The sequence below is a fragment of the Cyprinodon tularosa genome, unplaced genomic scaffold, assembly GCF_016077235.1.
Source record: "Cyprinodon tularosa strain WSP-4 unplaced genomic scaffold, ASM1607723v1 ctg21, whole genome shotgun sequence".
NCBI classification, from domain to species: domain Eukaryota; kingdom Metazoa; phylum Chordata; class Actinopteri; order Cyprinodontiformes; family Cyprinodontidae; genus Cyprinodon; species Cyprinodon tularosa.
The window spans coordinates 2,070,949-2,096,538 of NW_024038778.1; the positions used below are offsets into that span (position 1 = coordinate 2,070,949).

General features: G+C 36.4%; 1 protein-coding gene across 1 annotated transcript in view; it reads right to left on the reverse strand.

The window, feature by feature from the left end:
* Positions 1 to 18,216, reverse strand: part of LOC119783644 (proto-oncogene vav-like) — a 29,230-nt gene extending 11,014 nt beyond the window's left edge. The window contains exons 1-13 of the mRNA XM_038285263.1: positions 18,071 to 18,216; positions 17,705 to 17,801; positions 17,488 to 17,604; positions 12,797 to 12,913; positions 6,154 to 6,212; positions 4,426 to 4,491; positions 3,704 to 3,809; positions 2,353 to 2,448; positions 1,436 to 1,504; positions 1,249 to 1,352; positions 1,050 to 1,149; positions 209 to 304; positions 51 to 119 (exon numbers count right to left, since the gene is read on the reverse strand). Of these exons, the coding sequence (XP_038141191.1) occupies positions 51 to 119; positions 209 to 304; positions 1,050 to 1,149; positions 1,249 to 1,352; positions 1,436 to 1,504; positions 2,353 to 2,448; positions 3,704 to 3,809; positions 4,426 to 4,491; positions 6,154 to 6,212; positions 12,797 to 12,913; positions 17,488 to 17,604; positions 17,705 to 17,791 (1,086 nt within the window). The 5' untranslated portion in view covers positions 17,792 to 17,801; positions 18,071 to 18,216. The remainder of the gene's footprint in view (positions 1 to 50; positions 120 to 208; positions 305 to 1,049; positions 1,150 to 1,248; positions 1,353 to 1,435; positions 1,505 to 2,352; positions 2,449 to 3,703; positions 3,810 to 4,425; positions 4,492 to 6,153; positions 6,213 to 12,796; positions 12,914 to 17,487; positions 17,605 to 17,704; positions 17,802 to 18,070) is intronic.
* Between the last annotated feature and the right edge of the window lie 7,374 nt (positions 18,217 to 25,590).

The following is a 25,590-nucleotide window of genomic DNA, read 5'->3' on the forward strand; positions in this document are numbered from 1 at the left end:
ATACAAACTTCTGGTTAGAAATTTAAATCAGTCTTTACACACACACTTACTCTCATTGCATCAAGACCTGCTCGGAGATTGTCCTTGTCTGTTGGGTCAGTTGTGTGTTTCATCAACTCCTAACACAATTAAAAAACAGGACATTACATAAAACCGACCAGAAACCAAAGGTACTTTGAGCGTTTGTATAACAGGTGTCCACACAGACCTGCAACAGTAGATGATATTTAAGGACTCTCTGCATAGGAACCATGAGTAAATCCCTGAGGGAAAAACGGCCACTGTTTGCTCTCTTTGAACATTCCTGAAGAGGAAGACAAGAAGTCAGTATCTGTGAGGTAAATTTGATGAAAATGGAGACAGATTTCTATATTTTGTTTCACATGCTTCATACTAAAACACTCTCTTGAGTTTCCTGTACATGTAATATACATTTATATTCCCAGGTCATAAAGGTCATCGATAACAGGAGATACATGTGCCTTCACACTATCATGAAATGGAAAAAGAATCATAAGCTAAAATAAAACTTGTAGATGCTCAGAAAGAATTCAACTAAAGAGAACTTTGAACAATCTTAAAACTGATATTCACTCCTGGGATTCTTGGATCTAAATAGACTAAATATGTACAAGTTCATGAGCAAAGTCTTTGGAAATTAATATTAAAAGAAATGAGCCTTTAATAATCCTCCTCTGGTTGGTAAAAAGGTATGTTTTCAATATTTAAGCCAAGAGCCGACAGTATACCTATAAGAAATGACAGGGAGATAATTCATTGAACATGTAAATGGATCAGAACAGGCTGCTTTGTCTCTGTGATGAAATGAAATGGAGGAAATCAGACCATGAGTTCTCCTTTTCACTTCTGAAGGTCTCGCTTAGAGAACAGCTCGCGGATGTAAAAACAAACAATCAAAAAAACAGAACCAATCTCAAAAGTACTTTCCCATCAGTCGAATAAAAATGCTTATCCAGCAGAGTTAAAAAAAAAAATTCTGACTTCCCGGTAAGTTGTATCTGTTTTTGACATTGTGGGGACATCCTCACCTCCAGCTTCATCCTGACATCCTCTCTGTCACTTGAGACTTTATCTAGGTGCTTTGTTGCTGCCTCTACCTGGCTGCAATAATGGCCGTATAGTAGGAGCCTGATAGGAGAATATATAAATCATTGAAACATTTAAATCTGCAATGTTTCTAATCAGCGGGAACAGTTGGGTATATATGCTTTTGGAGGTGCTGCATACCTTTCCTTGTAGTTTATAAACACCTGGTAAAGATTCTTGGCTCCGAGATTTGAAATTGAGTTTCGGACTTCCTCCAGCAAAGACCGATGGGTTTTAGCCAACTCCTAAGAAAAACCCACAGCCAAATGGATGAGTCATTATTAAATGCAGGGCTTTCAGTAACTAACCAGACAATCTTCTACCTTACCTTTACATTTATGAAGATACTTTCGATGTCGTGAGGCTGAAGAAACTTTTCAAGGGGCTTCATAAAGTGCTGAAACGAAACGGGGGAAATACTGATGAATATTTGTTCAAGGACATTTCTTAAGAGCTTTAGAACCTACTGGCACAATCTCCAGAATGTATTAGGCTTCTGACCTAGCAGGTGTAGAAATCTGTATATAAATTAAAGAAATCTTAGAATACTTTATTATTGCTATATTGCTATATTTTAATAAATACAGCCATGTGAAATCCAAATAAAATAAATGAACAACAAAAACAGATTAACATTTAAATTACTGTTAAATCAAATAAAAATAGGTTTCTATTTAGGAAACCCCCCATTTATTTCCTCCTAAACCCTCACTCAGGCTTAACACATCAGGTGCAATAGATGCTAACATAATTACGGTACTCAGATCTTTTAAGCAGTTTTCAATTAAACTACAGACATTCAATTTGGTGTGCCTGTAAGTATATGTGAGACAGATAGTAGTTTAAAAAGTAGCTTAAAAGGAAAGTACATAGGGTTTATAATATATATGGCATCATTTTCTCATAGCCAGTCCTCACGATGGGAAAGCTGGGAGAGCATCAAATTAAAGTAAGCCATGTGTCTTCACAATGACTCCAAGAAAATAGCCGTTTACTTAGACTTGTCTGTATCTTTAGTCGAAGTAACAATTAAAAAGTTTGAAACAACTTTGACAAAGAAGGCAGAACAACAATCTGTGTGAATCTTTCCACCAAGAACATGAGGGAGATAGAAAGGAAGGAAATTATTGCAATAAAAAGGCAGATTTGTTTCAAGATATTTTATACTGTATCGTCAATGGTTTAAATAAACACACAGGGCACTGCATTTATAGAACTATGCATGTGTTTGTGTGTTTTTCATACCTGTAAGATAGATTCCAGTGTATCAGTGTATTTCTCTTCAGTCTGTCGGATTTCCTGCAGGCAACACTCTCGCTTGTCAACACCAGTCTTCTGCTGCTGCACAAAGGAGAGAAAGCATAATGTCAGACAAGGCTCCACAGTTCCTACTATACGCTTGAACATGTGTTTTTTATTTATTTTTTTAACAAATAACAAAAAACAAATATATTATATTTGTTTATGTTGAATAAAACATCTAATGCAAAACAAAGAATTATTAATATAGCACAAAGCATGAAACATTATCACAACTGTTTTTTTTTTCTAATCATGACTACCCAATAACATTTTTACAAAAACTGCTCCTGAAATACATAATGTAACATTTGAAATCTTTACATGAATATAGAATATTTCTGCATGCTCTCCATTTCCATGACTGACTCATGTTTTTTGTGAAAATAATGGCTTAAAATATGGAGAGAAATAAGAAAATGATAGAGGAACATAAATATATTTAGTTAAGACTATTACAGACTACAACTTTTAATGTGATGTTGTCATAAGTCATGATTTTTTTTACCACAATGCAGAGTGAAACTCAGAAGCAGCATAATATAGTGTTTTTTTTTTTTAAATCATATTCTGAGGCAGATGATCCAGAGAAGACACTGAAATAAACTGAGGCTCAACTGGCAACTGACTGAAAACCTATTAGGGATCAAGACATAGGAAAAATAGAAACATAGGTACACTGAATTAGCCAATTAACAGAAGGTTATGGTTAAGAGAGAAAAACAAAAAAGGGGGAAAAAAGCAGGGAAGAAAGATAACAAATAAGAAGATACACAAATAATGACTAGAGAAAGAAAAGACAAAATTGAGTAAAAAAACTTAGAAATATACTGGAGAAATACAATACCAGTCAAAAAGGTAAACAAACTGAACTAAAATTTACATGAAAGGAAACACAAAGTGGTAATCTTCACACAAGATTACAAAAACAACAAAGCACAAAAGCTATGCTAATGTAGCAACACAGATCTTTATGCAAATTCCAGTGCAGTTAACAGAGGAGATGATGTTTTGACAGACAGAACAAATTTTCCTCATCTAAATCTATAATACAAGAATATATTCATCTATGATAGTGAAAGACCACAGTGCATGACCTAAAAGTTCTCTCTCTCAGGACCCTCAGTCAGACTCAAGCCGGCGTTTGATGTGATCAGAAAACAGATGGTCGGGGAAACCTGACTCATTTCTAAAGTTCAAAATGACGAATGTCAAAGACCTGCAGAGTTTGTAGGTTACCAGAGGCTGCTCTGAGGCTGCCTGCTGTTTGAGGAACAACACTGTGTAAAGCACTCACAGTTTCAGGCTGCTCTGTCCTCATCAAGTCTTCATAGATCTCATCGCCTTCATTATCCTCATCCTCCACAAAGTCGTACAAGTCGTCATCTTCGTCCACTGTATCACTGACAATGGAAAGCAAACACCATTTATTTGTTTGTTTGTGTTTGTGTAGAGCTTATCAAACAATGATGTAGCTTTTAAAGTTATAGGTGGTGAAGTGAGACTGGTAAAATTGCTTAAAATTAGATTTTACACTGCTAAATTGATCTAGAAAGAAGTAAAAGTTTTTTAAATTAAGTGTATTTCCCTTAATTTGAGTAGGAAATAAGATGAATTGTTTTTTCTTATTTTAAATGTAAATTGTCCGATTCCATTAGTAAAGTGTCTCACTTACCACCTCAATTCAAGAACGAATATACTTATTCGAAGGAAAAAAGGATTTTTGCTGAATGGGAAATAATTTTTTAACTAGTAGAGTTACATTTTTTTTCCAACTTTTTTTACTGCTGTGTTATTGTTCCTAAATTAAAAGAACTTCAACATAAAATTCATTTACAATAAATAGTACTTCTTACTCTCTGTTTGTAAAATTTCTTGCAAACAGAAAGTAAAAATGGTTAAACCTGTTTGACAATACATTTTAATAGGTAAAGCATCTCCTCATGTCCAAATAAAGAAAAAAATCAATTTTTAATTTTTTCTTGAAAGATAAAAATCTATATATTCTGAGCAACTTACTCTATCTGGTCAGAAAGGCCACTATAGATCTCATCATCTGGAGCCGATCCTTCCAAAGGAAAAGGCCTGGGGAAAAGAAAAATAGATTTAGATCCATATGTTTTCTGCTTCATTTACCTCCTGCTATGAGAGTGAAAAATACATAAAGACAAATAATTTCTTGAATAATTTCCAGAGAATATAAATCTTATTAAGCTATCAATGTGATTGTTAGAAGTCACACTTCCATTTGAGCATAGGTGAATTATAGTTAACTTGTGAAGAAGGAAAGCAGCAAGAACACTTCGTAGAAGGAAGTAAAACCGATGAAGAAGTGAAAATCAGGATGAGAATCAGGGCAGTGTGGGTGAAAGTACTGAGATGGGAGTCTGTCATACAGCATAAGATCGATAGCAAGTGGGATTTTTTTAAAAACTGCATTTATGTATAAACCCCATATCTTGCATTGTGACGCTAGTCTAGGAAGAATGTTGTCCGTATCGTTTATGGCCTGTACTTATGAAGCTATATTTCATGTCAGGGACTCTTTACATTACTTTCAGTCATTAGCACACTGATGGAGGCAAGCTACATGGGCCTCTCTGACAGAAACAAGGCTGCCATTCACAGGGAACACCGGGGCCTCTGATTACCACCTGTAGGCAATGCAGGGAAAATGTCTGAACCTAGGACAAAGTGGCTTTGGGGACCGGAGTGGGGGTTGAACCCTCTCTTTGCAGGAGAAACTCCTGCATCCTACACCACTGTCTCGCCATACCTCTATGTTTTTATATCTTTAATCAAATATTATCAAAAGCAGCTCAATGGAATTTCTAGTTAGTGACCTGTTTTCCGAACAATAAAATACCAGTATATTAGTGAAAAAGAGTTTTCTTTTTTCTTTTTCATCTGAATATCATTAATTTAGTTGTAGAACATGCTGTCCCGCAGTGGCTCTACCAGCTGAAAGAAACATCTTAAAGAGTCATTCATCATATTTTTTTTCTTTGCAGCTTAATGATAGCAATAACATTTATATACAGTTCAGACCATTACATTTCACTCAAGCCACACTCTACAAATGATTTTTTACACATTTTCTACCACTAAGCTTGATTTAACTCCATTCTATAACCCTTTAAACCACCAGTTCCGTGGCAGATTTTCGTGGCCTTTATTGACGGTAATAAAACAGAAAATGGGCAGAGAAGGAAGGACTTCATTTATAGATGGGTCAACACTCAAACCTAGCATTTGTAGAGCTACAGTAACATCTATTTTCCAGCTGCTGCTAATTAAACACAGGTGAATAATGGTGAGCAGCTGTTTAAAACCATGCGTGGTTGGCACACTTGGACATGCAGGGTTGTTTGTGGAAGAAGGTTGATAAGATGGGTGAACAAGCCAGCACTTGATCATGTAAACAACTGCAAATTAGATCTAAATGAAAAATGAGGCCAGTGGTGCAGCTAAACCATAGATTAGCACCACTTAAACCACCTCCTGTTTGCCTGGTAAATGATTTATGATTAGTTATGATTCACACTTTATTGATATGCGGGATTTTTCTAAGCTATTCAACAAATTGCGTTTAATAGAACTATGTGATTTTCTTATAAAGATTAAATTATTCTAAAACGTTTCATGATTTTGACCCTATTCAGTCAATAATACATGGTTTAATGAATAGGATCAATACAAACAGAATGGACAAAACAATCAGAATGAGAGAGTCACAAATTTACTCACTGAAATCCTCGTTGTACAGCAACATGTGAATGGGACAGAATGGACAAAGTGTTCATGACCTGCAATTCAAAAGGAGAACCAAAATGAAAACCATAATGATGTTAATGAAATGAATAAAGGGAGTGATTTGATAAACACTGTTAAACATGTTATAAAGACACTAAATTATGCGGCTTTAACTCAGTTTCAGTCTTCTTAAAGATGGTATCTGGATGAGCAAGCTAAGATTACTAGTTTCATGAGAGATTTGGTCACAGCTTCTGAGATATGACACAAGGGTCCATATTAGACTAACTTTTATTTCTAATCTGTATTTCAACTCAGTCGTTTTTGAATATTGTGTTGCAAATGTTAAATATTTAAGAATGCTTTAAAATGAAAATTATTTAGATTTTTTTTGATGAGATCTACCGTTTGAATTTTTCTTTTAAAACAGCTCTTTTGTGTCTTTCTTTTTACCAAAAAGTCTCAGTCAGCAGCTTTTAAGAGCTTCCCTTTCATTTAGGGCATTAATGGGGTGGAAGTATTTTTGCAAAAATAAATATTTGAAAGAACTGCTTTGATCACTTCTGCAGATAGTTCTTTAAAGACTGATTTTAGAAAAATGCAACAGAAGCAGAACTTAACGAAATTTGTTTAAAGACCAAATTAAGTAACTTTTTTTCTGTTATTGGGAAAATATCTGAGTTTGGACTTTTTAGCAACTATTTAGGATTTGTATATATGTGATATGAAGGCACAACTCAACAATTTAGAAGTGAACTGAAAATGTTATTAAATTAATTCTATACAAAACTACCAACAAAAAAGTGCCAATAAGTTTGCCAGGGAATCATTCCTTCCTTCATGTGATGCTCTTCTCCACACAAATTGGTGAACCCAATGTACATGCACATACAGGCTCCTCTCCTGTGGAACCAACTACCAGTTTTAGTCTGTGAGGCAGACACCATGTCTATTTTTAAGGGTAGATTTAAACTGTCCTTTTTGAGAAAGCTTATAGTTAGATTAGCTCACGTTATCCTGAGCTATCTCGATAGTTATGCTGCAATAGGATTAGACTGCTGGAGGACAAAGGGACCCTTTTTCATCATTCTGCTTCATTATATCTCTATTTTCCAAATCTGCAGAATTTGTTAGTTCAATCTCTTACATTACGCTCTTTCTGCTTTTTTTCATACTAGCTTTGTCTGGTCTGTTCCTGTTTGGCTGTGACTCCATAATGGAGAGAAATATCAACTGTGCTGCTTCCATCCACACCTATGTTTGAAATCGGCCTGTTTTTCGAAGTAGTCCTGTCTCTTTGACTGTCACTGGCTAGATGTGCTCTCTTTCATCCTCTGACATGGGAGCTGGCTCTGTTTACAGTTGCCTTTGTATCTCTGCTTCTTTCTGTATCTCTGCTTCTGTCTCCTTGGACCCCAGTCGGCCTCGGCAGATGGCCGCTCACACTGAGCCTGGTTATTCTGGAGGTTTCTTCCTGTTAAAAGGGAGTTTTTCCTCTCCACTGTCGCTACAAGCATGCTTGGTGTGAGGAATTGCATTCGAGTCAATGAGTAGATACAATCCACTGGTTTTCCTTAGATAGAAAACTTTGAATCAATTTGACTGTATGATCGGGTTGAACTGCCTTGATATGATGTGTTTTGAATTGGTATATTGCTATATAAATAAACTGAATTGAATATAAAGAGAGGTGTGCCCCAGAGTAAGATCCCATTCCATAGCAACTCTGAACTCTGCTCCTCATTATTTTTGGAAGACTGTTGACTTCTGTGGAATCTTTTTTTTTTTTTTTTTTGCAGTTGACTGTCTATGACACTATTCAGAAGGAGGATAAGCCATAAAATCAAGCCAACTCTTTGCAGAAGGATTTGTTTAATCCCAAAATATTTGTGGGAAGTTTATCCAAAAGAAAAAGTGCCGTGGAAAAATTGGCTGATGTGAAAGAAATAACTACAACCTTTAGAGAAATGTTGAACCAAAGTCAATGAAGAATTTGGTGGAGATTAAAAAGGATCACAACTGGAGTCAGAGTTTTAAGAGACAGAGCATTCTGACATCTCAAGAATCTGGGAAAATGGTTTGAGTTCATGTTAAACAATTGTTTAAGATTAATGTAGACTCCTTAAGAACAAATAGCGGTATCTTACCTGGGCTACGAAAAAGAAATTGGCAAATTTAGAATTAAATCCAAATTACATTTTACAAATAGTACAAGTAATAATAGTAAAAGTAAATTTTCCACAATATGTACCATGAATTATTTTTCATATGACTTTATATTTCATTGTATTGATACTTCATTCATTGGTTTAAATTATGTATAACATGCTGCTTTACTGGAACTAACAAAGCGAAACAAGAAGATCAGTGACAGTAACAGACTGGAAGCTAATAAAAGGACTCAAGAGTCCTGGTTCCAGCACCCTGCTGACTCATTTTGTCACTGAGGACAGAACTTCCTCATTTACACTTAAACCCAAAAGAGTGCCCAACTCTCAAGCCCCCTATTTTTCTCACCTTAACCAAATGCAGCAACACAGAAAGTAAAGAAAGCTGAGAACACAGATGTCACGCACTCAGCCCTTTCAAATTATAAAATTACCAATGTGCTTCCTGTTAGGGCTGTGTGGGTAATCTGCAAGCTGCACTAGCAAGTCCGGACTCTACTCAAAGCGTTGGTTTCTGTTCTGGCATCATTGTGTTATACATTCCCCTACTGCATTGACTGTCATTTTCAGGACCAAATATTTAAATAACTTAGATAAGCAGCAGTTTGAAATTGAATAACTTATTCAGAGAATGTTTTAAATTATCCTATAGTAGTTGTTTTTTCTTTTCTTTTTCTATAGAGCTTCACATATATCCTGGCTGCATTAGCTCTTCTTAAATGAACTGAATTTACATTATTAAAGAGGATTCAGGAGAAAGTGTATCACTGCAGGACCCGCAGCTATTTGTTGTGTTGTTTTTTTTCTTCAATAAACTGTTTCTTATTTAAGACATATCCATATGCACCAAAGAAATACACTGCATTTACACCAGGCATACTGCTCTTTGAATAGAGCGTGCTGAAGGCATTCCAACAGAAATATTGCTGGAGATCTTTAAACTTGATGAGGCCATATTTGTTCATGATAAATGTTAGGTTATTGCAGCTTTCTCTGGAACCATAACCCAGTGTTCTGTTTCATAAATGAGTAAAGTATTTACTAAATTGAATTAATAAATAGCGACTCTGGGGGTGAGTATTTGATATTTTCATCTCAACAGGCAAGAACTTGGTGAGGATGTATTTAATTGTGCATTTGACGACACCGTCTCTGTCGGGAGCTCTTATTATTCACTTTAAGCTTACTTATATGCACTGAAGAAGACTTGTCCTCCGCCCATCAAAGGTTATCAATCACATTGAGTAATTTCTGCAAACTTTTTTTTCCCTGTTACTGCATGGGATTCTGCTGCAGGCGGAGAGTAAATCCAGCTCTAACTTTAAAGCTTAATGCATTCTGTCATTGCTAGGTTTTCTCAGTGACGATCAGGTTAAATAACATGAAAGATGCATTTAAACAGCAAGAGAGGGTAATTATCAGCTAGGGAGGCCATTAAATGAGATCACAATAAAAAATGTAGTCCTAAAAGGCAGCCATTACATCAAGATTTCATTTAAATTTTTGATAATGATACTGGTAAATCATGTAATTTATTATTAATGTGTCTGTGTTTTAACAGTTTGAGCAAGCACAGAGAGAATGAGAGAATTACCTGGACTTAAAGCCTAGGCCATAAATACTAACGTTTTTTCTTTTTGTCTAAGGAAGGTTGTTCGTACAACAAAAGAGGTTTACAATAGTTAAGACCAGTCCCTGTATAAGCAGGCCAGAATCAAAAGGAGCTTAGAGCAGCTAAGAAAAGCTACAGTGTGATGTTAAAAGCAGCTTCATAGCTATTAACACTGATACAGCCTGTAGGACCTTGGACAACACAAGGTAAACCAGTCCCTCCATGCTGTGATAACCCTTCTCCTCTCTCCCTAATGCTGTAATTGAACTAAAGATACCCATAAACTCCAGTACTTGATGTTTTTCTCTCTTCTGCCTGAAATCCTGGGCTGACCAACTTCCCTCGGCCTTCACTCAGACCATAAGCAACACTCTGGAGCTCTGTCCTTCATGCTTCAAAGGCTTCACCATAATCCCAGTCTGATACCTGATATCTGTGATGTTAAAACGTCTTTGAGCATCCGGTATTGAAGTATCTGAAGAACATCACATCAGTGAACTTCTGCAGTTTACCTACTAGCCGAGCAGCTGGGAATGTCAGCTTTCACTTCATCCTGGACCATCAGCGATGTCCAGCAGGATGATGTTGTGTTCTTCTGCTCAACTTTCAAGATACACTGCCCAGACATTAGGAGCATCAGATGCTCCTAATGCTGACTTTTAACATCCTCCACCTTCATCACTCGATTATCAGCTGCCTGTAAATAACCTAATGCACCTAACTAACCAGTTTCAGTAGGTGAGGATAGGTAACATATTCTCCACCAACACAGGACACCCCCCGGTCCACTTGGATAGACAAGAGTCAGGACAACAATATTCTCAACATCTTGAAATTCCTAGTGTTGCAAGTTAGACTCATAGGACCCAGGCAGGATTCAATCCCACACACTCCCTGGTTAAAGTAATGCGCACTGACCAGTCAGCCAAACTAATATTCCTGGAGGCATGATCATTCAGACGCATAGTGACATAACCAAACTGTCCCACTTTTGGAACCTGTCCTGGTTCTCACACATGCTGTTCAAAAGAAAGCCCAGCAGAGACTGTAATTACTGTAGCTACACAAGTAGTAAAACCTTCCAAAGGAGCCACTAGTCATCTTCTACAACGCAAGTACTTATTATTTCCTATGTTTGTCACTGGTGTGATTTGGTTTTATCGCAAAACAAGACAGGGTCAAATTGTTTGCAAAGAACAATCAGTTGGGCTGACCGTCCTTCCATCCAAGACTGGTACAAGCCTAGAATTAGGGGGGGGGACAGCTAACATCTCTGCAGACCACATTTTCTGCAAGCACTTCTATCTTCGGTTGGCTCTACAGAGCTCTATTTGCAAACACTAACTACCGCAGAAAAAGTTTCATCCTCCATCCTATCTCTCTGATGAACATTAAAAAAAAGCAGCTCACAGCCTGATAAGCCAGCTACACCACCTGAGAAAAAAAGCACATCCTAACCAAACACATGTACATTGCTGTTATATATTTAAACCTGATGTCAGTACACTGCGAGCGTTGTAGGTGAAGTTAAATTACTTGATTATGCACACAGTTGTAATAAAAAAAAAGCTTGTTCTGCTTTTCTAAAGTGATGTAATCAATATGTTAAGTGCTTAATGTCATTATACGTATACATATATATTTTTTCATTACTTTTATAATAATATTTATCCCTGTAGGGATTAATTCTCTAACCTGACAAAAGCCAGATGCATGTCTCGAGACATGCATCTGGCTGTTGTCAGGTTATTAATTCTCAGTTTCATCAGAGACCTATTCACAGAGACCATACAACACTGAAGCACAACACTGTTTAAACAGATAACACTACAGATATCATTGAGCATAAGCAAAGTTATTAAAACTTGGTCCAGTAAAAACTGAGTGAGAACTAGGTCATGTTTGGACTGCTAATTTAATTCTCAATGTATAGGAGGGACGTTATGAACATTTGTTACGTTAGTTTCAAGCTGTGTGAAGTGGAGTCTAAGCTAATTGTTATGAGGAATGTATCTGCATCTAACAAGATGCAAGATGGATGAAGAGTCAGTTACCCCCGAAATAACAGTTTTTTTTGGAAATAAGTTTACACTTTGCCTCCACTTCAGAGAATGGGCATCTACTACCTTATGTGTTCTCTTATTTATCTGGAGAAATTGTAATGTTCCACACAGAACCTGTAATTAAAGCTGCAGTTTCTACAAGATCTTTCCCTGTTCTATATTTTTCATAGTTGCCTAAATCTGTTCAGGGTCACAGGAGGGATGATCCACATGTCCAGTCATAGACAAATAGAAAGGCACCACCCATAAGAGTAATGATTGCCTATATATACACATGTTAAAGCCCCATGCCCTCTGTACATTTATTAGCCAAGAGCTGTGGTTGTGCGCTGCAGTCACCCTGAGCTTTTAATTAGACTCTAACATGTGATTAGCTAACCTTCACAGTAAGCAGCCTTCAGGGTAGATAACTCGACTGAAGCAGAATTAGCCTAGCCCTTGATGGTGATGAGGCTCACAGAATCAGCTCCTTCTCTGCTGCAGTACACTCCCATTGAAAACAAATACATACATACTGCATTTATCTATACCTTTTGTGAATAAAGTCAATATGATAATTGCTGACATATTCATTTCATTTGTTATTTGACATCATTTAAAGCTGTTTGACATTTTGAGTAAAATTGAAAACATTGTATACATTTAATCATTTGTTTTTTGAAATCATTTTGTGGCACTTTGCAATCCCCATACGGCCCAGGTGCCGCTGAAGATAGAAAGTTAAGCTAATGTGTAATGATGAATAAAAAATATCTGCGCCTTGTAAGAGGGAAATAGAAAAACTGTTTTCATACCTTTCCAAAGTCCCGCACATCAAACAGCTCAAAGGCTTCAAACAGGTCATTCTTCTTGAGATAAAACTTCTCTTGACAGACTACCAGGAAGGTCCGGATATTTTTAAGGCACAGAAACTAAAAAGAAATGAAAGCACAAACATTGCTTTATCTTGTAAATTAAGAACAAAGTATTTTTATTAAATTTTCATCTTTGTATTATTTATTTATTTTCTTTCAACTTCATTTTACTCACTTTTACTCTGCCACAATACAACCATGAAAACACTGTTAGGAAATCTGGGAATACATGTTCTAGTTTGTCACTACAATGACAGAGCATTATGTTATTTGATTGATGTGCCGAAAGGATTTAGATATCATCCCATAAATAGACATATTACCATCTATTTTCAAAGTAATTTATTATAACTGGTATATCTGCTTCTGTCTCCTTGAACCCAGTCAGCCTCGGCAGATGGCCGCTCACACTGAGTCGGGTTCTGCTGGAGGTTTCTTCCTACTAAAAGGGAGTTTTTCCTCTCCACTGTCGCTAGAAGAATGAGTGGTGTGAGGGATTGCTTTTGAGTCAATGAGTCGATGCAATCAACTGGTTTTCCTTGGATAGAAAAATTTTAATCACTCTGACTGGATTATCTGGTTGAATTGTCTCTATAAAGTGCCTTGAGATGACATGTGTTATGTATTGGCACTGTATAAATAAACTGAATTGAATGGCACCCATACCTATTGACACTATTTTTTTCAGACCATAAATTAACCTAGATGAACCAGAGAAAAACCACAAGTGCACTAGGCGAAAATCAGAAATCCACACAGAAAGAATGCAAGCTGGGGTTTGCATTGCAAGCAGGATTTTCTTGCGTATGGCAACAGCTAGACGGCCCACCTTAAACAAATCAACATCTACATAAAAAAGGGACTGACAAACCTTCTTATACATGCACACATTTTGATTAAAACAACTCTCAAAATGTTTAATATTACAGTTTTTCGATATGCAAATACAGAAATCATAAACGGATTCTTTTTTTAGATGTGTTTGTATGTAAAAACAATTTGAAAACAATTAAGATATTTTTCTAAAGGTAAACAGAATATTCTGAAGGCAGTTACAAATTCATTAGGATACAGATTCTTAAAACCTTCAAATTTCTTTTAAGTTGTTCCTGTGTTTAAGTGTCAAAGTTTGAAGGTGTTTAGTTAACTATCTATTGTATACAAGTAATTTGCATGTTTTGTTTTATTGTGTTTTTTGCTAAATATAATATTGAATGTAAAATATAATATTGAAGTCAACAATGGTTGATTAATTCTTTTTTTTAATGCCACCCAAAATATTTTCAATAGGACCTGGACTGGATTTATGTTTCTCATTAACAGGCTTTTCATTTTACATCAACTCCAGGTAAAACAGAGATAGCATGTGTTACTTTAGAAATGGTAATGTACTCATCTGAATAAATAGAACAGAGATACTACTGTAATATAAAATGCTAAAAAAAAGCTAAGCATTTCAACAAGTTAACAGATTATTTTATTGTTATTGATACCCTGCTAAATGAAAGGACATATTAACCAACCGCGAGTCTTCCTTGCTTTTAAAATGAAACCTTACAGTTGCATCATTCAAGCCCAATCCAAGTAGAAATGACCCTGAGGCTTCTGCAAAGTATCTAATTTTCTCTCCTGATTTTGCAAAGTATTACATTACTCCTAGAGACTCTCATTGTGTGCTAATGTGTAACTAGAAATTAAAGTGTTTAGTTGAAAAACTGGTTCACTTTGTAAAAGTTGATCCTGTAGTCAGAACAGCTCAAATTAAATTAAATTAAATATAAATGCATCAGAAAGAAGTGAACTAAAACAGCTTTTCAGAGCAGCAGTAATTGAAGCCAAATTACGGCAGCATGAGAAACCACACGGAGCGCAGTTTGGGGAGCGGTGGTCAGACATTTGTTGCTTTATGTAACTTCCTGACTATGCTGCTCTCCTTCATCTGTCTTCCTGACAGATCTATCTCTCCGTTTGTCTGTCTTTTTGTCTGTCTCTCTGTGTCATTGTCATTCTGCTTCTGCACAGCTAAATGCAGAGATAGAATGCAGAACTCTAATTTGAGAAAAGGGGAAACAGTGAGTTCTGGCTTCCACTGCTGAACGCATCTCATCAGCCTTTTTCTTAGTTCATACGCCTGGAACTAACAAAAAGGCTGTACTTTTGTCCATGCAACAGTTACTCAGAACAAAGTCATTATTGGTACAAGAGCAAACGAATTATACCCAACTTGTGCAATGTCATTGGGTTAGCCAATGTGCTTAAAACACCTCAGAGCAAACTCTCTGCTTTTTGTTAATAAGCAGACATTTCTCAACCATATCTGACCTCACAGGATTTCCCAGAGTTTCACGTGCACACTTCACAGATTTAGCAAAGCCACAGCTGCAGACGCACACACACATTTATATGCACCACAGTATTTGGACATCTATGTCAAATCCTATCAGAAACAGCATCATGGCTCCACTTCTGAATTCTAGGCATTAAAACATGACAGTCTATTTGCTTTGTTGCTATGTTAATACCTATCATTTCTTCATTTCACATTGGTCTCTTCGCTAATTATATCAGTGATCTCACTTGCAACCCGTAGCAACAGCATGTTTTTACCACAATGAACTTCTTAAACTGTTAAATTACAATAAAAGAACCCTGAGATTGCATATGCCTATAATAGCTTAAATAAAGATGTGTCATTAATCTAGCATAAAGTCTTTAAATTGTCTTTCTGAACAACCTTTAAATAACAGTTGCCAGCTCTTTGAGCGATTTAGAAGACTTTATGAAGAGCTACAGAAACTGACACCAAGTTACACAAAAATTGATGAAAAGCAACAGATCCGTTCACTTTTGTGATACTTGATCAAAATTCAGTCCTGCTTTTCTCTGAAGTACACGTCTAACAAGAACATTTATATTTTAGAAAAATCATAATGCTAACTATGCTAACCAGGGGAGGGTTAGTGGTTAGGGCATAGAGCTTGGAATCCTGAAGTTATGAGTTCGAGCTCCACTCCCACAGAGTTCCACTCTGGGTCTCTGAGCAAGACCCTTAACCGCACACTGCTCCCCAGGCGCCCAACGATGGCAGCCCTCTGCTCCCTGAGGGGAACGGTTAGATGCAGATGTAAATTTCTCCAATTTGAGATCAATAAAGTTCAGTTATTATTATTATTATTTATAACTCTATTAGCTTTAGCAGTGGCTGAGTGCAGTATATATAATATTTCAACAAAAGAGTGAGAGTCTTGATGGTTGTTTTACAATTTGTTTTTGTTTGTTTTAAGGCCAAATATTAACTGGCCAATATTTCTAAAAATGTTTGAATCAAGTATATAGAAATCCCCGATGGAACATCTTTTCATATTGCACTTCAGAATTATGACTTGAGAAGCAGATAATCAGTTGGCAGTTGAATGTTTTCTGTAGATTTGAGCACATCTCAATTTAAGGCCCTAAAGAGTCTGAAAACATCCATATTTTCCATATTATTTTCATTTAGCTTGCATTTTTTTTTAATTTGTAGAGGAATCTGACAGCGGTGTTTTGCTGTTCCCTTTATTGAAGCAGGAATTAGGGTGTTCCTTTATTCTGTGCAGAACTTTCACCCAAGGCAAGTCAACCCCTCCCTTACTGCCTCACATACTTCCATAAAATAAAAAAGAATTATAATGAAACCCAGTCTGCCAGTCTTTAAATCTGATTAAAGCTTAAAAATTATTAGCCGACTGCTGTATTTCCATTTATATTTTACCGTTTTTATGCTTAAGCCTTAAGGATGCCAACTCTCGCTAAAACGTTGTAAAGAAAAGAAAGACATAGACAATACGAAACATATCCAGATAGAAACTGAAAGATAGTTTTTAAAAAGTGAGCATGACTCCCCGCATGCTGTGCTGCCCTGGGCAGCGAGCTATATCACTAATATTCAAATTAGCTTACTTTGAAAAATGAAAAGATCCAAACATTCGTACTTCCTGGCAATGCCTAAGAAGAATTTCACTCCTGGGTTTGTGTTTAAGGTTCTTGAAAAAAAAAAAAAGTAATCTTTTTATCTGGTAACAGCTTAGGTTTACCTTTGACCGATTAACAAAACCTATATTAAAACGTCTTATAAGGTCTCACACTTGACTCACTGAAACTTGCAGAAAACCAGAGTTGATAAGCAAGAAATGATACAAATAAAGTCATTTCAATACCTTTTTTTTTTTTTACATATACTGTCACTTAACGCATTTTTAACTTAAAAAAAAGATGAATTTGTGTCTACAATCTTTACTTAAAGCAAACCTGAAATCTTCTTGCTATCAATTAACTCTACTGATTTTAAATTGAGTATTTGAAAAAAGATGGACTTTAATGCCTTTTATGTGCTGGATCATTTCCTTAACAAATTGTATTTTTTTTGTAGTAGTGTCATCTTGCTTTTCTTTCAAAAACGTTATTTTTCTCCAATATTAACTCATCCTCACTATCATCTCTACTAATACTCTGCATACAGCCAGAAGATGTAAGATAAGACATAACAATATTTTCTTATCTTATAACCTTTGGGCATCATTGATGCATGCTGGCTGAGTGGTAGCTATGAAAATCACTTATGTAAATGGAGCAGGAAAAGTTTTGTGATTCACCTGGGACATCTGTGGCCGCAGGTTGATCTCTTTCAAGTTGACGGCCTGGGGGAGCAAGTTGTTGAGCAGCTGGCAGAGCAATACACCATCTCTTAGAGCCTGTGCCAGGTCACACACCTGAGGACATTTACCACACATACGTTTGAACAGATAAGAAAAAAGAAGGGGGTATAGGTTTGTGTGCAGGTGTTTAGGTGTGGGTCAGATGCAGCTTTACCTGTGCACCCTCCCATGTGACCCGATGGTTCTCAGGAAGAACACGGCAGTCTATTAACCACATCGCACACTGCCTCCACAACTCCATCTTTGCCTGTCTTATAATTCAATGTATGGATAGATTAATTTACAGAATATAATGTTTACAGAAGAAAAAAAGCCCAGCTTTTGGTTTAACTTTGATTAAGATCCAAACTTAGTTCAGCCTGCTATAAATTGATTGGCCTACAGAAAGCATTTAACGGTCTCACATGCAGCCATTTCAAGCAAACAGCTTTTTAAAAGAGATGTTTACAAAAAACTTCAACAAAAACATTTTGACTTCTGATCAATTGACATTGCAAATTTAAAACCAATTCAATCTTACCTCCACTAGTTTCTCCACACAGTTTTATGTCTTCTTGCCTGATTTTCCCTCCTTGACTTAACTTTCATTATCTCATTTCAGACTTCAGCGCTCATGTTCTGCCTTTCTTCCGTAGTGGGTGTTCTGCAGAGCTGCACTATGTTGAAGTCTTTTAACTTAATCCCGCAACTTCCTCTTTCCTCTGACGCACCCTAACACACACACATACACACACATGCATGTATGCAAAGTTTGTGCTGTTGCTGCTGCAAACTGATAAAAAAAAAGAGCATAAGCCTGCAGGAGAATATGCGTGTAGAGTTAATGTAAGGAACTCGTCAGATGCAAAATTACTAAGCGTGCATCTGTTTTTGTGAAATGCAAAGATTCGCTTGCATCAGTGTTCAGAGAAGCACCTACTCAAATCTTTAACAGAAAATTTGCAAGAATATATTTAACATAGACTTAGGCAGATTTTAAAAGTTTGAGTTTGTTTTAATTTTTAACAGTTTCATTTTATGTCCCTTTTATGAAATGTTTGGGACAAAAAAAGAGCCACAAATAGAGAGATTGCTTTAATACCACTTCAGGAAAAAAAAAGAAAAACGTATCTTGAATGCAGTATGCATACTAAAGCAGCTCAGTAGAAACGAAAGCACCCACCAGCAGGGATTTTATGTGGGCATATTTTCTGTCAAGTATCTGACTGTAGCCCCTAGCCTCCAAGAGAGGAGCTGTGATTTCTAAGTGGTAATGGCAGTGCTAAGACAAATCTTTAAAAAGAATAGCAAGATTTGACTTATCTGATATATATGTTTATACAAACATAGACAGGTAAAAGCGTATAATTTGCTGTATATTCCTTTTTTTTTTTTAAAGTAGACTTATTAGAGACTTAACGGTAGATCTATTATATCAATTACCATCATGTTTAATTCAAGCCAACCTAATGCACTGTTTAATAAGACTTACATGTAAACTTCACATCATATACTCCAATTTTGTTTGTAAAATTATGGTAAAGTAAATGTAATGAAAGGTATTACAAAAATATATTCAAAATGATTAATGTTTCAATGAGCATTTGAACCTTGAGATATTTCTGGCATTAATAAGTAACAGCTTAGAAAGGTTACTTCACAGTGTAATCATCCCTTCCAGTTAAGGGAAATTTTGGTTTCATTTTTTAATGATTATAAAAAAAAACACATTTAGCAACCTTAGTTTCCACATTGTAAAGAATTAATCAACAGTCTTCATTGTACACAATGAAACCATAATAATATTTAGCTGAGACTGCAACTTAGAATGCCCATATAAATACACAGCCAGAGTTATAATTGCTTTTAGAAATATACACATCCAGATAAGACAACCTTAGAAAATATGAAACAGCCTTAGAGGACAAACATAAGAAGGAAAAGACTTGCAAAACAAAAAAAAATATAGGGGAAAGCTCTTCGAAAACCAAACAGAAGCACTCATAGAAGATAGAAAACTTCCTTAGGCAAGGAAAGATTAAGAAGAAAATAAAAAAAAGAATCATAAATGAACAAAGCATGAGAAAAAAAACACACAGAAAAGTACCATGCCACTGGGGTTTCAAAGGTGCGGCTGGGGGCAGGGTGTCTAAACCCTCCTGCCCTGAATACAGGTGCAGCAAAGAAGATTGACACACAGCATAAGGTCACTCCTGCGCCTTCACTGGAACTATGAAACCAAAAGGGTTACAATCACCCAACTAGAAAAAGGAATCTACTAACATGTCAATAAGAAAGGAGAATCACCAATAAACTGCAGAAATAAAGGAAGAAAATGTTAAAAAGAAGAAGAAAATGACAATGGCTTTGTAGGATCAAAAAAAGCAGGAGAAGAAATTATAACAGGAAAGAGAAAGGAGGACAGATGAAGAGCAAACCTAAGACTTGGACCGACTGTATGAGTCTAAGGGCACGATCTTCAAAGATTCCATATAGGAGGTCCTAAATTGCACATGCAGTTACTTTTAAAATGTATGTTTTACTATGTATAGTTAGTGGGTGTGTTGTGAATGTTCTATAAAGATTGCTAGGCAAATGCTAAGAAATTCGGACCGAGTTGGTACTGCCCATTAAAATGAGCAGATTGAGAGTGACCATCGAAAAAGATTAGGTTATAGATGAGGTTATAGTCATAGAGATGGATGAAATAGTTAAAAGATTCACTGATAATATTACATAACATTAATAATGAACCATGTAGCGCATCGCATAGCACTAAGAACAAAAGTGAAAGCAAAGAAAGCATCCCCGAACTTCGTGTTTTATTAGCCTACCTAGTCCAACATCCCTATTGCAAAGAGATGGGCCCTCCTCCCCCGACCTCCATATTTCTTAGCAGTGTCTTTTCATATTCTATTTTTCATATCCATGCCACATTATTAAAGTTCAGTCATTGTTTTTAGATTTTGTTGAACTCTAAAAAGAGTGTATACCATAATTCTTTTTAAATAATATCCTTCTACCATTGCTAATAATGACAGTAAACACATGTTTAGAGAATCTCTCTACAGCCACGGGAATCGTACCAATCCCTCTTCTGAGATAATAATGACAGAAAATATGTTTACATACTCTCAGAAGTACAGTTAGTTTCCAATTTGCAAAATTGTTCTGCACCTGATAAATGTTTACATTTGCAAATGAGAGAAAGTCAAATCAGTTTACATTTGAAGGTCTGTCTTTCCCAGCGACAGCAGGAAAACATCACCGCTCTAAAGATCTGCAGGGAGGTATTAGCCAAGATACCATGTGAAGTTTTAAAGGGGAATATTCAACCTCTGTCATTGCCAAAAAAGGTTATGCTATAAAGGGTTGAGCTGAATTTTTGTTAATGACCAAATATTTTCCACCATTATAAAATAATGATTTTATTTGAAAATTCTACTTAATGATTTACCAGATTATTTTTCCTAGTTGAAGTGTACCTATGATTTAAATTAAAGACATCTTTCTAAGAAGGAGAACTAACACAATTTTTGGCTGACTAACAATTTTTGTAGCCTCACTGCACATATATACACACACTTAAAAAACTAAGAAATCATGAACCACACGCCACACCAAGAGTCGATGGTACTGCACACCTTCAGTTTTTTACTAACACCCAAGAACCAGAGTATGTAAAATAGGTTACAGAGGGATAGAGATGAGTTTGTTGCAGGCCAAACTGTTTCTGTACCATTATTCTGGTAATCTTTGCTGATCTCCAAATGAAACGGAGAATAATTATTTCTCTGTGTTTGTGAACTTCCGTTTTCCGCTGTTTGACTTTGGATAATGGTGGAATATTCTTCTATTGAAAACCTTGCTCTAAGAGCCTGTCCATTTTTTTTCTGAAAATGGGCCCAAATAGGATTTTTACATTGCTACAACAACTGCTACTTTTTCACCATTTATTAACTTGTCAGTAGAGTGCTGCTTTCAATACTGTTAAAATGAATATTGAAATGTTCAGTAAGGCAGGCAGAAAAACTGATGGCTTGATTAGGTAGATCAGCACCTCAGGTTCTGCTGGTGAGATTTTGAACTGGCTGATTACAGACCTGAGATGCAGGCAATGACTGAACAGAGTGGAGGAAGGTTTAAAGGTGATTTGGGACAGGTACAACAAGGTGGTGACCTGCAAAAACAGTCCAGAACATCACAGTGATGAGTCTGAAGACGATGATAATCCATTGAAGGCAGACCAAGCACAGGATTACAGGAACTCAAGGCGTCTGATGGTGACACTGGAGCATAGTAGAGATATTAAGCTTAAGTCAATCTGCTTGACACAGCATCTGTCTTTTGAAATGGAAATGTTTCTGAGCATTGGTTGAACATGACCCTTGTTACAGACTGTTAGGAGTGAGGCCTCGTTACAGTACACAAGTTTCGGGTAAAATGTGAATAATCTGGACATTTATACCTGTCAAGAATCACTCAAACTGTGGATTTAACACAGGATGAGTTTGCTGGTTTGATTATTTTGATCACTGCTGCACTTTATGGAATGGAAATGTTCATTTAGTGTACTAAATGAAGTTTAGTTTTGTAGACACTCTGTGTATACAAAATGACAAACGTCTTAGTCTAGTGACGTCATTGTTAGAATTTACAATTTGAATCAGAGCCGGGGAAATAAGAGTTTGTGTTTAGGTAAAGTCTAAAACTGATTTACAATAGTTTTCTATGCACTCATATATCTAACATAGACATATACACACACACACGCATGCACTGGTTAACAGTGAATATTTATTCTAACAGCATATTTAGATTGGTATGGGTATAGATTTTAGATTAAGAAGTAGATCTGAGATAGAGTGAAAGAGTTGTGTGACTGTGCTGAGTTCAAGAGAAAGGTAAGTAAGTCAGGGTAAAGTATACATTAACAAACAGAGCACAGCCCAAAATTTGGATCATGTCTGACTGGTGTGTGTTTGGTTCAGGACAGGCTCTAAGATTTTCCTTTTTATGCAGTTGAAGATTAGTGTGTTTAGCTGTAGTGGATACAGGATGTGGTTAAATTTTTTTTTATGAACTACAGGGCTTCTACTTCTACTTCAACTTAAGAAACATTCCGGAATCACGCAAAAGTAGAGAATGCAGTGCGCACATGTATGAGGCCACTTCTGATCAATTTCTCTCATCACAATTGATTTGGATGCACTCAGAGTTCGGATAATGGAGCTGTCCTCTATAGGAGTGGGGATAGATAGCACATCTATCTGCTCTGCTCTCCTACACCCTGCACGAGACACACATCTGGACATACCTGCTCTGGGTAATTGTTTGATGTGCAATGTGCTGAGTCAGGTGTAACATTCCTTGCATGCTGCATGGACTGTGTCTAGTAGCACTAATACATAACAGTATTATAGTTTGAGGAATAATTACACAGAAAAGCTTACATAGATCAGAAAGGCATCAATAACTTTTAATTATGTATCAAAAGCGCTATTTATGATATTAAACATCACATGAGGCAGGCAATGATGTAATTCATTAATATGAATATTATTATAATTTTTACCATTATCATCCCTAGATTTTTATGGAAAACAACACTTCAGCTATAAACTAATATGGACATTAGTCAGGATACCACCCTCAAAGTCGGCTCTTGTAGCAGTCCAGTACATATTACTCTTCATAACAATGAAAGGCATCAAGCTTTGTGTCAAGACTGGTGTTAAGTGGCAAGATGTATCACAGTGGTTTAGTGGTTTTTGGGGTTTTAAAATTGCCATCACTAGAGAAAGCATCCACAACTTAGTCCTGGAACTCATTCCAAAGAGACTGTTTTTTTTTTTTTTGTTTGTCATGAACTGGATTGAGAATTTGGAAAGGCACATGGATTATTTTTTCTCTAATTCCTTAAAGGTACACCACAGAATTTGTGACCTAAGGAATTGACGCATACGAGTTTTTTTAAATGATTCCTCTGGCCAATATACAGCACTTGACACAATCAATGCAACAAGCTGGGCTCCCCTCTTGACATACTGACTATATAAGTTGGGAGAAGACGGACCATCGTTGGCCAGGTCATGTGACCTGGAAGAACGTATCGATTTAAGGCCACAGGCTCTTATATAGTCATGGATCTAAGGCTTTTGCTCTACTATTTTTCCACCTGCTCGACTACTGATCATGGCTGAGGCAAGAAAAAAATGTAAACCTTCTGAGGGGACTAAAAAGAGAAAACATGAAAGGGATCGTGTACAAGGAAAAACAAGAGTTTTTTATTTGGCGCAGGCTGAAAGAAGAAGCCAGATGTAAAATGATCTGATTCTCTTTTCTCAACTTTATTGGACTAATAAGTGACAGTTATTATTTTCGATGTTTAGCAGAAGCAATATACGGGCAGAGAAAGCTGGCCGGATACAAACAAAAGTTAGCCCAGATACCCTGCCTTGCGCGCAACATTTCTTCCGCCCTTTGAGCTGAACCTAAACACCTACAGCGGTCCCAAATAAAACACGTGGGAGGCTGGTCAGCTGAGTGTTTGTTGACTTTTGCAACAGTGCTGCGACGTTTGTGGCCACCAGGGGAGCTAGAAGTGAAAATTACAAGACTAGCGCCCCTAGTGGCCAAAAGTTACATGATGTGTCTTTAATGCCTACAGTAATGTTTAATGTCTTAATGTGTCTCTGAAGTTCAGGTCTAAATCCACCGCTACACCCAGATTTACGGCTTGATTGGTGGTGTCTAGATGAAGTAACTTATACTGTCTAAATGTTGTTATTTACAATAGCGATTTGATAACTGCTTTTTTCTGGGGATGGGGAAATAACACCAGGCAAAAGGGATATATTTTTTATTTGAGTAATGTGTATGTCTTCTTTATTTCACCAGCAAAACAACTTTTTAACAACTTTTTACTTATTACAGCTCTGACCATTGGGACAACCATCAACACTTTCTCATGAAAGCATAGGCTTCATTGAAAAAATTCTAGACAGCAAAGAGCATAAATATATAGGAAGATGTGAACAATACATCTATAGATAGGCCTACACACTAACCAAAAAATAAGAAAAATAGTTAATATCATCAGGGAGAGAAGGAAGATAAAAGTGAACTGTTTCTATGAACTTTCTAATATCGAAGGTTTTAGAGGCAGGCCGATATATTCCAATATTCATTTTTTGGCAAATATCGGACTAATTTCTGGAATAAATATTGGATCAAGATTACCCTAGCTGTAACACCATCCCTGAGGGAGGCATCAGCTGGGCTACAGCCATCAACAACTCCTGTTATACAGCAGATGGAGTTGATGGAGTTGGACCTGTTTTCAGGGCTTATTCTCATTTCCCTTTGAGACAGTATGGGTTCAGCTTTTACTGGGATTAACTGTATGTGCTCTCTTTCATTCTTATTGACATGAAAACCAGCTCAGAGTTAATCTGTTAAGTGTTTTTTTAACTCCTCAGTCAGCCTCGGCAGAAGACTGCTCCTACTGGAGCTTGTATTGAGGATTGTTCCTGTTTAAAAATAAAACAAAAAAAAACTTCTCTACATTTGATTCACGCATGCTCAGCATGAGGGATTCCTACAGATGCAACAACACAATGTAAGCAAATATCGACTGCCACCACATGCTCATTCAGGAGTGAATCCTGCAAAGTCAATAGATGCATGATGATGCAACCAGCTGGGATTCCCTAGATACAAAACTTTTAACCAGTTTGTCTGTGTTATTTGATTAAATTGTCTGTATAAAGTGCTTTGAGATAACATGTTGGGAATTGTCACTATATAAATAAACAGATTTGAATGAATTTAACAAATAAACTTAAACATCTCTGGCTAGAGGTAGCATAGATGATGCCAGATAAGTTCTCTAAAACATTTAGGAATGATGTCCTTGAGAGGACATGTGAATTTAATTGAATTCTGTAATCAATTTTAGGCAAGAGTTGCTGGACTCCTCCATTACCATCTGATATGCTGCTGCAACCACCAGGAAGAAGGGCAGGCTGCAGCTTATCATCTGCTCTGCAATGAATTTCA